The sequence below is a fragment of the Rana temporaria genome, chromosome 1 (genome assembly GCF_905171775.1).
Source record: "Rana temporaria chromosome 1, aRanTem1.1, whole genome shotgun sequence".
NCBI classification, from domain to species: domain Eukaryota; kingdom Metazoa; phylum Chordata; class Amphibia; order Anura; family Ranidae; genus Rana; species Rana temporaria.
The window spans coordinates 264,877,981-264,895,121 of NC_053489.1; the positions used below are offsets into that span (position 1 = coordinate 264,877,981).

Sequence of the window (17,141 nt, forward strand, 5' to 3'; positions counted from 1 at the left end):
CCAGTACCATTAGCGGTATCCCTGAACCAGACTCTGGATCGCATCGCAGTATCCAGGCGGAGTTTACTTACCTTGTCCCCTGGATCCTGCAATGTCTTCCCGCTATGTGAGCGAGCCGTCTCCTCGCTCGATTCACACATTGCCCGTGTGCCGCTGAGCTCTGTTCCCTGCGACGTTACTACACACGGGGGCGGAGATCGGTGCCAAATTCAAAAAATAAAAAACACTATACATACAGTATAACGTAATCTTACAGATTACAGTACTGTATAAAATAATTTCACATCCCTTTTGTCCCTAGTGGTCTGCCCAGTGAACCTGCATGTACTTTTATATTATAAATACAGTTCTTTCTGCCTGGAAACTGTAGATTGTCCATAGCAACCAAAAAGTGTCCCTTTATGTCAAAAGTGGTTTTAGAGCAGCTAGAAAACAGCGATAATAAATTATAATCACTTCCAGAATTGAGCGATAGCGATTTGTGGGAAAATTCGTCATCAAACACTGAAAGTAATGACAATTCTGCAACTGAGCAAATTTCAGTGTTTTTCATTTGATTACATTATTGAATAATTATTATTATTAGTTATATTTATTTATAGTTATTATATTATAATTACCGTGTATACACGAGTATAAGCCAGTTTTTCAGCCCTTTTTTTTAGGGCTGAAAATACCCCTCTTGGCTTATACTCAAGTCATTGTACCTTGGGCGTCCATTTTTTAAAACTCGCGGCTTCCTCCTGGTTCCGTGATAGGCATTTGACACTGTGTTCAGTGTTCCGCCTATCACGGACGTTCCTTCATTATCGGACTCAGTTTCCCAGCAGACTCTGGCCCAGATTCAAGAAGCAATTGCGTCTGCGTAACCATAGTTACGCAGCGCAATTGCTTACTTGCGCCGGCGTTTCGAATGCTCCTGATTCAGGAACCTCGTTACGCCGACGGCAGCCTAAGATATGACTAGCATAAGGCTCTTATGCCAGTCATATCGTAGGCTGCATTCTTACGTTGGTCGCTAGGGGGCGTTCCCGTTGTGGTCAGCGTATAGTATGCAAATTGCATACTAACGCTGATTAACAACCCTACGCGAGCCCTGCGTACGCAGTTTACGTCGTTTGCGTACGTCGGGTTTCGCGTAAGGCTGCTCCTGCTAATAGCAGGGGCAGCCAATGCTACGTATACCCGTCGTTCCCACGTCGCAAAGTTTAAATTTTATGTCGTTTGCGTAAGTGAATCGTGAATTGCGCTGGACGCCATTCACGTTCACTTTGAAGCAAATGACGTCCTTGCGACGTCATTTGCCGCAATGCACGTCGGGAAAGTTTCCCGACGGAGCATGCGCGATACGCTCGGCGCAAGAACGCGCCTAATTTAAATGATCCACGCCCCCTACGGGATCATTTAAATTACGCGCCCTTACGCCAGGCATTTTTGAGGAGCACCCACGCAAATTACGTGGCTACTGCTTCGTGAATGAAGCGTAGCGCAAATAATTTGCGGGGGCGCAGGGCAAAAACGGGATGCTGCGCCTCCGTAAGGAGTGTGCAGCGGTACCTGAATCTGCCCCACTATGTTCAGTGTTCCGCCTATCACAGGCCTTCTCTTGTCCGAGGATGAAAGAACGTCCGTGATTGGCTGAACACAGTGTCTGCTGGGAAACTAAGTCTGAGAATGAAAGAACATCTGTGATAGGCGGAACAATGAACACAGTGTCAAACCCCGACCAGGAGGAAGCCTGGAGTTTTAAAAGATGGACGACCGCAGCGCAGCCTGTCAAGAATCTCAGGTATGCTGCAATGGGCACAGTGAGGCATGCAAATGGACATTGTTGACCCTCTTTTCCGCTTACAGTTGCTGCTGCTTTCTCACCCTAGGCTTATACTCGAGTCAATACGTTTTCCCATTTTTTTTGTGGTAAAATTAAGGGGCCTCGGCTTATACTCGAGTATATACGGTAAGGATTTTGTGTTTCAAACTTCATCATTCCCGGGATGTCTACTAGACTCTGGTTTGGACAGATTTAAGTGAGTTATTTCTAAAGCCCCATACACACTATCAGTCTTCCTGATGGTTTTCTCTTCAGGTTTACCAAAACCATCTAATATGAGGTCAAACCTTAAGCTTTTCAATTTGAATGCAATCAGGCAGGTCCTTGTACTACATGGTTTTGGTAAACCTGAAGAGAAAACCATCAGGAAAACTGATAGTGTGTATGGGGCTTGAGAATTGCAGGCCTACAATATCCAAGCAAAATTTCCATGCAAAACAATTGTACAGTTTTCAGCATCAAAAACCTGACATAATCATACCACCAGGGAGGTTAAGAGTTGCATGGTCATGCAGGGGCAGCACAGGCCAGTATGAAGCAAGTTAGTTCCTTCCTATTGGTGGCTCTGCCAAATGACATTGGAACTGAAACCATCAATCAGGATGTCAGTCACAGCTTAAAGCAGAGTTCCACCCAAAAGTGGAACTTCCGCTTAATCCACCTCGCCCCCCTTACATGCCACATTTGGTATGTAATTTTTTTGGGGGGGGGCTTCAGGAGGAGTGGGACATCCTGTCCCACTTCCTCCTTACGCTGAGGGGCCGCTAAGGCAATAAGTCATATCGCCTTCTGGCGGCCCCTGCCTGTAGGCAATAGCCTGGGACACGTGACAGGTCCCAGGCGGTCCCTGTCCAATCAGATAGCGCATCGCCGCTCGCGCATTCGCAGTGAGTGCCCGGCCGTGAAGCCGAAAGCTGTCACGGCCGGGTGCCCACAGTAACAGGACGACGCCGGCCAGGGAGGAAGGGGGGCAAGGAGCGGAGCTCCGGCCGGCGCGTCGTTGGAATATGGAGCAGGTGAGTGCATGTTTATTAAAAGCCAGCAGCTACACTTTTTGTAGCTGCTGACTTTTAACAAACATGAAAAATGGCTGGAACTCCCCTTTAAGAAACCCCTAAGCAACCTCAACAGGAACCCTGGTTGAAAATGGCACCCTATAGTGGAACTTTCGCTCATCGGAACCCTCCCCCCTCCGGTGTCACATTTGACACCTTTCAGGGGGAGGGGGGTGCAGATACCCGTCAGACAGGTATTTGCACCCACTTCCGGGAATCCTCTCTGCGGGCAGTACGTCACTTCACGCCCATGCCCGCTGTGTTCTGGGAAACACTTCGCTCCCAGAACACAACAGGGACCAGTGAGGATGGCGCTGCGCGACTTGCGCATGCGCCATAGAGAATCGGGCAGTAAAGCCGGAGCACTTCACGTCATGATTCCCTCACCGAGGGTGGCGGTGGGGGCAGCTGAGACGAGCGATTGCTCGTCTTTTGCTGCCGACGTCGCTGGACTCGCAAGTGCCCTAATATTAAAAGTCAGCAGCTGCAGTATTTGTAGCTCCTGGCTTTTAATATTTTTTTTCCAGGGGACATCCACTTTAAGTGAAAATTTGTGAAAACTAAAAGTCAGCAGCTACAGAAACTGTAGGTGAACTTATGCCTCCAATTGCTAGGCCGTCAGAGCAGAAACCTGTCAAAGTTGGGTACCTGCTTTCCTCCCCAAAAGCTAAATTTTACAAACAGAAGCCGGGAGGAGACCTTAAACACTTAAGGACCGCCTCCTGCACATATACATCGGCAGAATGGCACGGCTGGGCACAGGCACGTACGTGTACGTCGCCTTTAAGCACGCAAACCTGTTTAGTGACGTCACACCTACAGCCACGCTCCCCTACAGAATTACTCCATTAGCGCCCCCTAGTGTTTAACCCCTTCACTGACATTTTCACAGTAAACAGTGCATTTTTATAGCACTTTTCGCTGTGAAAATGACAATGGTCCCAAAAATGTGTCAAAAGTGTCCGCCATAATGTCGCAGTCATGGAAAAGAAGGAAATAAATAAATAAAAAATCGCTGATCGCCGCCATTACTAGTAAAAAAAAAAAAAAATATTAATAAAAATGCCATAAAACTATCCCGTTTTGTAAACGCTATAACTTTTGCGCAAACCAATCAATAAACGCTTATTACGATTTTTTTTACGAAAAATATTTAGAAGAATACGTATTGGCCTAAACTGAGGAAAAAAAAAAGAAATATATATATATATATATATATATATATATATATATATATATATATATATATATATATATATATATATATATATATATATATATTTGTGAGCCACGTCGCACAATTGTCAGTTAACTGCTTGCCGACCAGCTGCCGCAGTTATATGGCGGCAGGTCGGCCCCCCTGCACTCGCCCCCGACTCCCGTGCCCGGCGGGCGCAATCGCTGCCGGGCACACGCGATCGCTCGTTACAGAGCGAGGACCGGGAGCTGTGTGTTTAGACACACAGCTCCCGGTCCTGTCAGGGAGACAGGTCCCAAAAAAGTGTCAAAAGTGTCCGCCATAATGTCGCAGTACCGAAAAGATCGCCGCCATTACTAGTAAAAAAAAATATTAATAAAAATGCCATAAAAATACCCCCTATTTTGTAAACGCTATAACTTTTGCGCAAACCAATCAATAAACACTTATTCACAAAGCTATGTGGTAACCTGTGGCAACCAGCATCAACAACCTGCGGCAGCAATGGCATCCAGCAGCAACCTAAGGCAACCAGCAGCAACCTACGGCAACCGGCAGCAGCAGCAGCAACCTACGGCAACCAGCAGCAGCAGCAACCTACGGCAACCAGCAGCAGCAGCAACCTACGGCAACCAGCAGCAGCAGCAACCTACGGCAACCAGCAGCAACCCACGGCAACCAGCATCTTGGCCACTAGAATAGTATAAGTTTGCAGTTGCTATGGGTTCCAGCACACCACCCCCTGCCCTATAGAAGCATTATAAAGTGGAGATGTATTCCAGGTGTAGTATAGGAGAGAATAGTGGTAGGGGGGCTGAGAAGAGCCTACTTCTCTCCTAGGTATGCTAGTCCTATAAGACAGGTGTACTGCCCTCGGCTGGCTCTTTACCTCTCCTCACAGTCCCGGCATTTGATGATAACGGTGAGCACTTTGCAGAACAACTCGGTCATGGTGGCCCTCGATGCGGTGTTCCTAGACGTACATAATATCCAGCGTGTCCACAATGAAGGAAAGCAGCTCAGGTTCGGACACACATGGAGGGGGCGGGGCTCGGAGCACCTTCACCTCGTGTGCCGGGGAGAATGGCAGACCACACCTCGCAGTGTGTATGACTGATGTTCTCAGGTCTCTCCTCCCACCCGCTTCTCCCGTGGGGATTCGCGCCACTTTCCCGCCGCCCGCAGCCTTCTCGCCTTCCTCGTCTCATGTCCCAGCTCTAGGGTGTGAGGCACACAATTGAGCAACTGCGACTGACCCCGGGGCAGGTGTGCAAACACGGGCGGGGATTGTGTTGAGGAAGACGACAATTAGAATGATGCTTACTAATACCTAGCAATTGCCAGGTACAGCGCTGGCCTTCTTTACAGTTCTCCAGAGGAATGAAAGGCTTTCCCTTTGTCTGAGGTGAATACCAGGGAAGTTTGGCTTTAGGCTCCAGTCACGCCTGTCTAATTCTATTAGCTAAAAGCACTCATCATCCCAAATCCAGTGTATTTATCGTACTGATGACCTGTGCTACCTCACCTCACCTGCGTTTTAGGCTAGGTTCACATCTATGGCACGTTTTGCGTTTGAACACGCAATTTTCATACACTTTTCATTTTTTTTATTTTTTTTTACTTAAACTGTGACTAGTCAGTTGTTAAAGTGGAGCTCCACTTGTTTGCACCCTCCATTGCCATATTTGCCTTTTTTGGGGGGGGGGGGCAAGGGGCGGCTACATGGTTTTGTTTTGACAGGTACCCGCTCCCACTTCCAGGTAAGATCGCCACAGTGATCTCCGAGTATTTCCAACACACAGAGGTCGCAGAAGACAACCGGACCATTCAGAAAGCGTAACTGGCACATGCCCAGTGGAAAACCAGATGTGGAGCTTGAAGGCTTCACTTCTGTTTTCCCTTAGTGAAGATGCCTGCCCCTAAAGCTGATTGACGAATCTGCACAGGGTGCTAACATTGCTGGATCCCTGGACAGGCAAGTGTCCTTCTTTTAAAAGTCAGCAGCTACAGCAGTGGTTCTCAACCATCTAGTGCTGTGACCCCTTGATAAAATTTCCAAAGTTGTGGGGACCCCTAACAGTAAAATTATTTTTGTAGAGTGAGGGTGTTTGTCCCTCCCCTTTCCTATGCTGGTCTAACCCTGGGCAGGCACGAGCACTTATTTTTGCAATCTTGTACCCTTTTATACGTTTGTATTGCTACTATGTTTTCTATTGAACTTTTACAAAATAAAAAATTGTTAATTGGGGAAAAAAAACATATTTTCGTAGTGTGGGTTGTCAGCACCCAAGGCAAGACGTAATTTGCGCCCCTAACCCACGGACATTTATCACTCGCTGAATCCCTTCCACTTGTACAGTATTAAAACCCCTTCTGGTGCATTTTAGGATGTCCCAAACACTTTTTGTTCTCCTTTCTTTCCCTTTTATCTAACGCTGTCCTATATTTTTATTTTTTTCCTCCATCCCTCTCTCTAGCCATCCTATTTGTTCTTTTATTCTTTCTGTGCTTTTTCTTTGTTCCACCCTCTCTTTTCCTCTCCCTTCCATGTATTCTCCATGTTTTTCCTTCTCTTACTCCTTGGTGGGGCGGGGGGGGGGGGGGGTAGGGATGAGTGCCATGGAGTAGGGATGAGTGGCAGTGCTGGCAGGGAGTTGGGATGAGTGGCAGTGCTGGTGGGATCAGTGGCAGTGCTGGGGGGAGTTGGAAAGAGTGGCAATGCTGGGAGGAGTTCTGATTGGCCAACTCAGGTGTTCTTGATGAAGGTCATCTACTGATCTGAGAATTGTAGTGGGGACTTATAATGGCAACTATAATCACAGGTAGTGTTACTCACTGTGTCTCTGGCTTCGTGGTGTCTCGTAGCAGTAACACCTATGCCGAAATCAGGAGATAGAGACCCTTCACATTCCTCACCAGTCAGCTGATCTCTAGTCTCTGCCTCTCAGCCAACCTGTGAACAGAATGGGCAGCTGTGGGCTTCAGGAACAGCCCTGCTAGGTGGCTACGAAAAGGCAGGGAGAGCAGCGCAGGCTTCAGGAACAGCCCAGGATTTGGTGACCCCTGGCAAATGGTCATTCGACCCCCAGGTTGAGAACCACTGAGCTACAGTATTTGTATCTGCTGACTTTTATTTACTGTATTTATCAGTGTATAGCATGCACAGGCAAATAACACGCTTCCTAACTTTAAGAGGGAAGTTTCAGGAAAAAAACTTTCCACAGCACCCTGTGTATAATGCCGCGTACACACAACTGTTTTTCATGATGTGAAAAATGCAATTTTTTAAAATGGTCATTAAAAACGATCGTGTGTAGGCTACAGAGCATTTTTCTTTATGTGAAAAATGGGCATTAATGGGCGTTTTTCACGTCGTAAAAAGCGGTCGTGTGTAGGCTTTAACGACGTGAAAAAAACGCGCATGCTCAGAAGCAAGTTATGAGATGGGAGCACTCGTTCTGGTTAAGACCGAAACAACTAATCGATTAATCGACAACTAATCCATTATGAAAATTGTAATCGATTAAATTTCATAATCGATTAATCGGCCAGTAACATGGGGTTAAAACAACTAAAATGAGCCCTTTATAGTACAAAAAAAGCAAATTGCTACTGTAAATATTACTTTCACTGTCCCACAGAAAACAAAATGAACCCCTTACAGTAGCGATTATTTGCTCTTTTGTACAAATTTTTCTTTTTTTTTTTAACCCCATTATGTTACTTAACATTTCAGGCCTGGGTAACACCTCTGTTTTTTTGGTGCTTTTTGCAGAAACAAACTACAGTTCATTTACATGGTTTCCTATGGGACACATTCACATCCATGATTTTTTTTTTTTCAGCTGCTGCCTATTTGGAAAGGGCAAGGACTTTTTAACGCAAAACGGTTCTATTTTGTTTTTTTTGGTTCAATATACTTCAATGGAGAAGCTGCAGAAAAGCATGTAATGTGTTTTTGCGGCAATTTGTGTTTTGTAATCTGCCCAACATGTGCACTAGGGAACCGGGCAGTGAAGATGCAACGCTTTACTTCCTGTTTCCCTCACCCCTGATGGCGGTGGAGGCAGCTGAGACGAGCGATTACTCGTCTTCTGCAGCAGACGTCGCTGGACTCCAGGACAGGTAAGTGCCCTAATATTAAAAGTCAGCAGCTGCAGTATTTGTAGCTGCTGGCTTTTAATATTTTTTTTTACAGCGGATTTAACCAATAACAATTTTACTGCTACAAGGCGGCACTGGATCACGTATATACAGGAGATCCAACCCTTCCTAGTCGAGGGCGTGCCACCAGCAACTCGTTTCCGCTGTGAGTACACACTGCGGAAGCCGATCAGCAAGTACACAGTACCAAATGTCCTCTGGCACCCACCGATCATTAGACAGAGCGGCACAACAGCGATCTGCCTATGTACACAAGGCAGATCGCTGTTCTGATAGGTGGGAAGGAATAGAATTTCTCTTCCTCTAGTAAAAGCAGCACACACAGTGTAGTAAAACACTAGCTTGGCACACGGTTAAAGTTTAAAGCAGAGGTTCACCCATAGCGCACACTTTTTAGCCTTAGATTCCTGCTCGTTTTGTCTAGGGGAATCGGCTATTGGTTTTAAAATATGATCCGTACTTACCCGTTTACGAGATGCATCCTCTCCGTCGCTTCCGGGTATGGGCTGCGGGACTGGGCGTTCCTTCTTGATTGACAGTCTTCCGAGAGGCTTCCGACGGTCGCATCCATCGTGTCACGATTTTCCGAAAGAAGCCGAACGTCGGTGCGCAGGCGCAGTATAGAGCCGCACCGACGTTCGGCTACGAGTGACGCGATGGATGCGACCGTCGGAAGCCTCTCGGAAGACTGTCAATCAAGAAGGAACGCCCGCTCCCGAAGACCCATACCCGGAAGCGACGGAAGAAGATGCATCTCGAAAACGGGTAAGTACGGATCATATTTTAAAACCAAAAGCCGATTCCCCTAGACCAAACGAGCAGGAATCTAAGCGGAAAATAGAAACAAATACCGAATTGGGTGAACTCCCGCTTTAAGTAAAGTCTTATTTTTTACTTGTACCTACAGGTAAGCCTGTAACAAAGCTTACCTGTTGATACTGTAAATATCTCCTAAACTTGCACAGCTTAGGAGATATTCGTAGTGCATGCAGCTAATGTCATAGGCGCATGGGCTCTGAAGGTCCGGCTTACCGTGCCAGACCTTCAGAACCTGTGCTGTAAACAGTAGCGTTATCATGACTCTGACCACTCACAGCACTGGAGCCCATGAACCCAGAAGAAACACTGGGGAAGATGTCAGCCGTCTCAGCGGTGTGCGAACGCCACCGGAAGGTTTAGTTCTAAGGTATTTCATAATGAGTTGGTATGCCTTTTGTCTTGCGTTTTTTTTTTTTTTTTTTTCAGGGTTTACAACCGCTTTAAACCCTTTGATCACCCCTGATGTTAACCCCTTCCCCACCAGTGTCAGTACAATGCCCATGCATATTTTTTAGTACTAATCACTGTACTAGTTTCACTGGTCCCCCAAAAGTGTCAGCGTCTGATAGTCCATTGCAATATTACCATCCCGCCATAAGTCACTGATTGCTGCCATTACTAATAAAAAAAAAAAAAATATTCCATAGTTTGTAGACACTATAACTTTTGCACAAACCAATCAATATACGCTTATTGGGACTTTTTTTTTTTTTTTTATAAACCAAAAACATGTAGCTGAATACATATTGACCTACATTTATGAAGAAATGTATAATTTTTTTGATTGGATATAATTTATGACAGAAAGTAAAAAAATAATGTTTTCCCCCCAAAATTGTCTTTTTTTTTTGTTTATAGCGCAAAAATAAAAAAACACAGAGGTGATCAAATAACACCAAAATAACCTTTATTTGTAGGAAAAAATAACCTAAATTTGTATTTGGGTACAATGTTGCACGCTCACGCAATTGCCAGTTTAAGTAACGCAATGCTGTATCGCAAAAAAATGGCCTGGTCAAGAAGGGGGTAAATCTTCCAGAGGTCAAGTGGTTAAGAAGCGGGCAGCCACCGCATCCTTACCAACTGATACCCACTGACAACTGAATGTACAAAAAAAAAAATTGCTTGCAAAAAAAAATGTCATGGGGTCCTCCCCAGAGTACATAGCAGACCCCTTTGGGTTTGGATTTTGAGGGGATCCCCACCACATAATAAAAAAAAAATGGCATGGAGTCGCCCCCAAAATCCATATCAGACCCTTATACGGGCATGCAGGCCAGGAAAGTGGGGGTCGAGCAAGCATGCCCCCCCTCCTAAACCATACCAGGCCACATGCCCTCAACATGGGGGCCTTTGGAGCAGGGGGGTCTCTGGCCCCACCCCCCAATCGAAAATGAAGAGGTTACTTAACTTCCGAAAATTTTCATATGACAGAATACAACTTCAGAAGTGATGTAATGTGTTCAATTGTTTTGTAATGTGTTCCTTCGTTTATAAACATGCGTGGTCTTGCTCCTCCGATTTTTTTTTTTTATATATATACATTTCAGATAAAAACTGTACTAATTAAAGGAAAATCTGATGTGTTCATGTACAGTAAATAAATTCTAGCCTGCACCTTCATTTTTTGTCGCCCAAAATGTTTTCGTATGATTTTCTTATCGTGTGTACGGGCCTTAAAGCGGTTGTAAAGTTATTTTTTTTTACTTTTACCTACGGGTAAGCCTATAATAAGGATTACCTGTAGGTAAAAAAGAATATCTCTTACACCTTTCGGTTTAGGAGATATTCCCCTCGCAATGAGCCGCTGAATGCAGAGGCGCGTGCGCACAGGGGATTTTCGGCTTAAGGCCCGGCAGCCACCGGACCTTGCCGAAAAGAAGTCTCCCACGCACATGTGCGAAAATTACGACATCGCGGCTCCGGCCCCTCAGCGCTGGAGCCACGATACCTGGAAGACATGCCGAGGAGGAACACCGGGAGGGACACCGACGCCTCGTTCTAAGGTAAGTATTTCATAATGAGCTAGTATGCGGTGCATACTAGCTCATTATGCCTTTTCCCTTACAGGTGTAAAAAAAAAAAAAAAAGTCAGCGGGTTTACTACCCTGATCTAGCTATTTTATCTTATTGTGGTGTATATTGTGAAACTGTGAAAACGTTCTAGCTGGCATTCATTCACAGAACAATCTCCCTCTGGTGAATTGTTACAAATTATTTTCATTCCTGAGCTCAGGGCAGAACATTTCCACACTGATAATTTGTATACTTTTATTCACTGGCCGGTGCAGAGTTCCTCTCCATGTTACTTAGTTCATTAGGCTGCTTTCACAGTGATCCATTGCCAAAACGCATATGCGTTTTTACCCCAATTTTGTTACGATTTTACGCAGTGTGTTTCTCACAAGACACGTGATTCAAAGACCGCATCAAAAACACAACATGGTTGCGGTTTTATGCGTTTTTGCCATGTTTTCAATGCATTTAAATGGAGAGGTGAGTTTTTGGTGTTTTTTTTTTACTTACCAAAACAGCTGGGTTTTTTTTGTTTTGTTTTTTAACACCACAGCGGAAGCTCAACAGACTAGTGTGAAGTAGGGATGAGCCGAACACCCCCCCCCCCCCCCCCTCGTTCGGTTCGCACCAGAACCTTCGAACGGACCGAACGTTCGCGCAAACATTTAGAACTCCATTGACATCTATGGGACTCGAACGTTCGAATTCAAAAGTGCTCATTTTAAAGCCTAATATGCAAGTTATTGTCGGAAAACCTGTTTGAGAAGGGAACATGTATCAATGGAAAAAAAAAGTTTTAAAAACGGTCGTTTTTTCTGGAGCAGTCATTTTAATAATGCTTAAAGTAAAAAAAAAAAAAATCCTTTAAATATCATACCTGCTGGGTGTCGATAGTATGCCTGTGAAGTGGCTCGTGTTTAGAACTGTCCCTGCACAAAATGAGATTACTATAATAAAAAAGTAATTTAAAACTGCTTGTGGCTATAATGTAATGTCTGGTCCCTGCAATATGGATGAAAATCATTGAGAAAAATAGCATGGGTCCCCCCCCTCCCCCCAGGTCATTACAAGCCCCTTTGGCCCTATATACTTTGAACAGCAGTATACAGGCGGTGCAAACAAGACAGGGACTGTAGGTTTGTTGTTAGGTAGAATCTGTTTGTAATTGTGAACTGGTACTTTTTTAAAGTGTAGCTCCAGCCATAAAATCTATTTTTAAGCTTTTCTGAAAACATAGAGAAGGGTTATCACCCCTGTAACATTTGTTTTGCTGTCTGTGTGCATCTTTTCAGAAGATTGCAATTCACTTTCTGTCCCAATGACAAATGATTTTTTGAAAATTTGTGTTTTTTAGTGAAACAAGGATTGTGATAAAGCATCAGTGGACAGGAGACACCTCTTATAGAAGAGAATTTCCCTTCCTAGGGGTAGATTTCCTCTCACTTCCTGTTGTCTCCTTCCGTTTTCAAGTAGGAGTCGTTTGTAAATTGGATGTTTAAAAGTAGGGGCCTGCCATATATACTCTGCAAAATTTGGGCCCTAGGTGTTGGTGTTGCCACAACACTGTAAACCCTCACAGTTAGTCTTGGTGGGCGCTGGAACGCCCTGCTGTGTGAACTATTATATCAAGAACTGTAATTACATGCCATTGTTGAACAGTGGTAGAAAAATTGGGCCTTTGGTGTTGGCGCTGGTGCCACAACACTGTAAGTCCTCACAGTTACTCTTGGTGGGTGCAGGAATGGGCCCTGCTGTGAAATATTAGATCAAGAATTGTAATTACATGCCCCTGTTGAACAGGGGCAGAAAAATTGGGCCTTTGTTGGTGGTGGTGATGGTGCTGGTGCCACAACACTGCAACCCCTCACAGATACTCTAGTTGGAGCGCAGGAATGAGCCCGCTGCAAAGTATTGCATCAAAATTTGTAATTACACACCCCTGTTAAACATTAAAATTGGGCCTTAGGCACTGGTGCTGGTGCCCAGAACCAAAAATGTTCTTACAATCTATCAGCATGATCATTGAGGAGGAAAAGGATAGTCACTCAGCACAGGCAGTCTTGAAGAGATCTGACATTCCTTCCTTTTAGGAGATTGACTAGGCAGAAAACAGCACTTTAAGTGTTAAAACACTTCACACAGCACAGTACCTCCCAGGGGGGCGGATCCCCCGGGTACATCCCTCTCTCTGCCTCATGCAGCCCCAGTTCGTAACAAGCAGTACAAACAAAGGAGGGGAGGGTGCTGTGTCCGTCCATGAACTCAAAGAAATGGATTTTACGGTGAGTACAAAAATCCTATTTTCTCTTCCGTTCATGGACAGACACAGCAGCAATTGACCTTAGGGACGTCCCCAAGCAGTGTCAAAAAATTTCGAGGGGTGGGAAAAACACAGCAAACCAAACTTCACCCCAAACAAACCACAGTTCCTCAACGGAGGAACTTCAACCTTAAACAGCCGCCTGTAAAACCTTGCGGCCAAAGGAGGCATCCGAAGATGCACTCACATCCACCTTGTAAAACTTTGAGAAGGTGTGGACTGGCGACCAGGTCGCTGCCTTACACACCTGTAAAACAGACGCTTGATGGCGGAAAGCCCAAGAGGCACCAATCGCCCTGGTCGAATGCGCCGTAACCAGAAAGGGGGGCGCCCGCCCCTTCAGGGCATAGGCCTGGAGCACGACCTGTCTGATCCACCTAGAAATGGTGGCCGACGAGACCGCCAGACCTTTCTTAGGACCAGTCACCGACACAAACAGTGAATCCGACTTCCGAAATGGAGCCGTAGCAGACAAGTACACCCGTAGGGCTCGAACCACGTCCAAGGAATGCAACGTGGCCTTCTTCGGCCGAGGACATAAAGATTGCAAAACAATGTCCTTATTAATGTGAAACGCCGAAACAACCTTCGGAAGGAATGACGGCTGCGGCCGCAGCACCACCTTATCCTTGTGGATGACCAAGAAAGGAGCCTTGCAAGACAAGGCCTCCAGTTCAGAAACCCGTCTGACCGAAGTAATTGCCACCAGAAAAAGTCAACAAGGGAATCTTTTGAATGTCCTCAAACGGCCGAACCCCCTGTACAAACGTACGCACCAGGGAGTGCGCCGCTCAAGTAAAGTAACTGAAAGTAAACAGCCAAGGCCGAAATCTGACCCTTAACCGTACTTAAGGCGAGAGCCTGATCTACTCCACGCTGTAAGAACAGCAGAATCCGGGACATCACGTATGTACGGGGGTGCCAATTCATCTCCTCACACATAGAGATGTAAGCCTTCCATGGACGATGGTAAATCCTCCGTGAAATAGACTTCCTTGCACGTAGCATGGTAGAAATCACTGAGTCCGACAGGCCTCAGTCCTTCAGCACCTGGCTCTCAACATCCACACTGTTAAAGCCAGCGACTGTAAAGCAGGGTGAAAGATAGGACCCTGCGACAGAAGATCTTCTCTCAGTGGTAGACGCCAAGGGACGTCTGCCACCAGACGCACCAGGTCCGCGTACCAGGGATGGCGCGGCCAATCCGGAGCGATCAGGATTGTTGGTATCCCCTCGGCTTCCCACTCTGCCCAGCAGGCGAGGAAGAAGCTTCAGAGGAGGGAAGGCGTAGATTAGGCACAGGGGCAGTTGACGACCCAGAAGTGGTCGTCGCTCTGCTTTTGCATGCAGGTTCTGGGTCTGATGGTGGCCTCTTTCGAGCCGGTTCCGTATGCTCAATTCCACACTCGAGTGTTACAGAAAGAGATTCTGTCGCGTTGGGACAAGATCCCTTCGTCTCTGGATTACCAAGTCCGGGTGAGCCGTCTGGTCAGGTCCTCCCTAGTGTGGTGGCTGACATCTTCGGTACTTCGGACCAGAAAATCGTTTCTGCCGTGCCATTGGACAGTGGTCACGACGGATGCCAGTCTCTCCGGCTGGGGGGGTGTCTGGGGTGTCCAGTCAGCCCAGGGGTGCTGGACTCAGGAGGAGTCCAGCACCCCTGGGAGTTTTTGTACTCATCGTAAAATCCATTTCTCTGAGTTCATAGACTGACACAGCACCCTCCCCTCCTTTGTTTGTACTGCTTGTTACGAACTGGGGCTGCATGAGACAGAGAGAGGGATGTACCCGGGGGATCCGCCCCCTGGGAGGTACTGTGCTGTGTGAAGTGTTTTAACACTTAAAGTGCTGTTTTCTGCCTAGTCAATCTCCTAAAAGGAAGGATAATACCCTAAGGTCAATTGCTGCTGTGTCCGTCCATGAACTCAGAGAAATGGATTTTACGGTGAGTACAAAAATCCTATTTTTATCAGCTCGTGACTCTCTGCCTCTCCTTGTTGTCCTTCCAGACATACCAATGGCCTGCACACTGCAGAGGACACAGGCAGTACACACACCACGTAGCTTTAGGTGCAAACTGCAAAGGACACAGGCAGTACACACACCACGTAGCTTTAGGTGCACACTGCAGAGGACACGGGCAGTACACACCACGTAGCTTTAGGTGCACACTGCAGAGGACACGGGCAGTACACACCAAGTAGCTTTAGGTGCAAACTGCAGAGGACAAAGGTAGTACACACCACGTAGCTTTAGGTGCAAACTGCAGAAGACACAGGCAGTACACACCACGTAGCTTTAGGTGCAAACTGCAGAGGACGCGGGCAGTACACACCACGTAGCTTTAGGTGCAAACTGCAGAGGACACGGGCACTACACACCACGTAGCTTTAGGTGCACACTGCAGAGGACACGGGCAGTACACACACCATAGCTTTAGGTGCAAACTGCAGAGGAAACAGGCAGTACACCACGTGAGAACACTGCAGCTAGCACAATCACCTGCCTGCCAGTAAATTAGGAAGAGTGGATCTAGCTATGCTATACAGTGTATAAATATATATACAACACCTGGGATGCATATATATCCTCTACACACTGTAACTTTAACTGACTAGCCTGCCTGCTCTATCTACCTACAAAAAATGACACTCTCTCTCTCTCTCTCTCTCTCTCTCTCTCTCTCTCTGTCTTCTCTCTCTTAACCACCGCAACACACTACACAAGGCCGACCTGCAGGCGGCCTTTTATAGTGTAGGGCGTGTACTAACCTCCCTGAGCCATAATTGGCCAAAGCCACCCTGGCTTTGGCCAATTATGGCTCTCTGTTTTTTGCAAGCTGTGATTGGCCAAGCATGCAGGTCATAGTGCATGATTGGCCAATCATCAGCCAGCAATGCACTGTGATGCCGCAGTGAATTTTGGGCCGCGACACGCCACTCGAATTTGGTGCGAACGGCCCGTAACGTTCGTATTTCGACGAACGAGTCCAACATGAGTTCGACTCGAACAAGAAGCTCATCCCTAGTGTGAAGACTTGCATAGAATTTAAAGGTATGCATTTTTCTTCCGCTTTTTTTTTTTCTTCAAAAACTGCTCAGTATGAAAGCAGCCTTACTAAAATTCTGGCTGCCTACACCAGATGATTAACAGTTAATGTGTGTATTTTCTAGTGACATTACTTTGACCGCTAGCCGCCCGCCCACCGTCAAATGACAGAGGGGTGGTGCGACTCTCGTTCTGGGACGAATCTCGTGCGCCCAGGCAGCACGGCAATCGCGGCTGTGCCGTGTTGCTAGGACACGGCGCGACCCCAATCTCTGTAAAGAGCTGCCGCTTACGCTGGTCTAGCGACACTGGGATTGGTGTGGCAGCCATCAGAACACTGTTGCTGGCTTGCTGAGGGAAAAAGTGATGTGAAAAACTGTGAAAATATGCCATTACTTTGACATGTAATAGCTGGGTTATGGCTGCAGCTAGATGCCATAACCCCAGTATTAGTTTTTTTACTCAGGCGATGGTCTTTCTCATAAAAGTGGTCTGAGCATTCATCCAGAAGTGCATCTGTGAGGTCAGGCACTGATGTGGACGAGAAGGCCTGGCTCACAGTCTCCACTCTAATTCATCCCAAAGGTGTTCTATTGAGGTCAGGACTCTGTGCAGACCAGTCAAGTTCCTCCACCCCAAACTCGGTCATCCATGTCTTTATGGACCTTGCTTTGTGCACTGGTGTGCAGT

The 17,141-nt window shown here is 46.5% G+C and overlaps 1 protein-coding gene across 2 annotated transcripts in view; it reads right to left on the reverse strand.

Annotated features, from left to right (window-relative positions):
- The window catches only part of LOC120941696 (spindle assembly abnormal protein 6 homolog), a 157,279-nt gene extending 151,897 nt beyond the window's left edge, over positions 1-5,382 (reverse strand). Inside the window, exon 1 of one of the 2 annotated variants that reach the window (XM_040355256.1) lies at positions 4,974-5,382. In XM_040355256.1, coding sequence (XP_040211190.1) covers positions 4,974-5,035 — 62 coding nt within the window. In that variant the 5' untranslated portion in view covers positions 5,036-5,382. The remainder of the gene's footprint in view (positions 1-4,973) is intronic. The other variant, XM_040355267.1, reaches the window with a different exon arrangement.
- Positions 5,383-17,141: the final 11,759 nt, after the last annotated feature.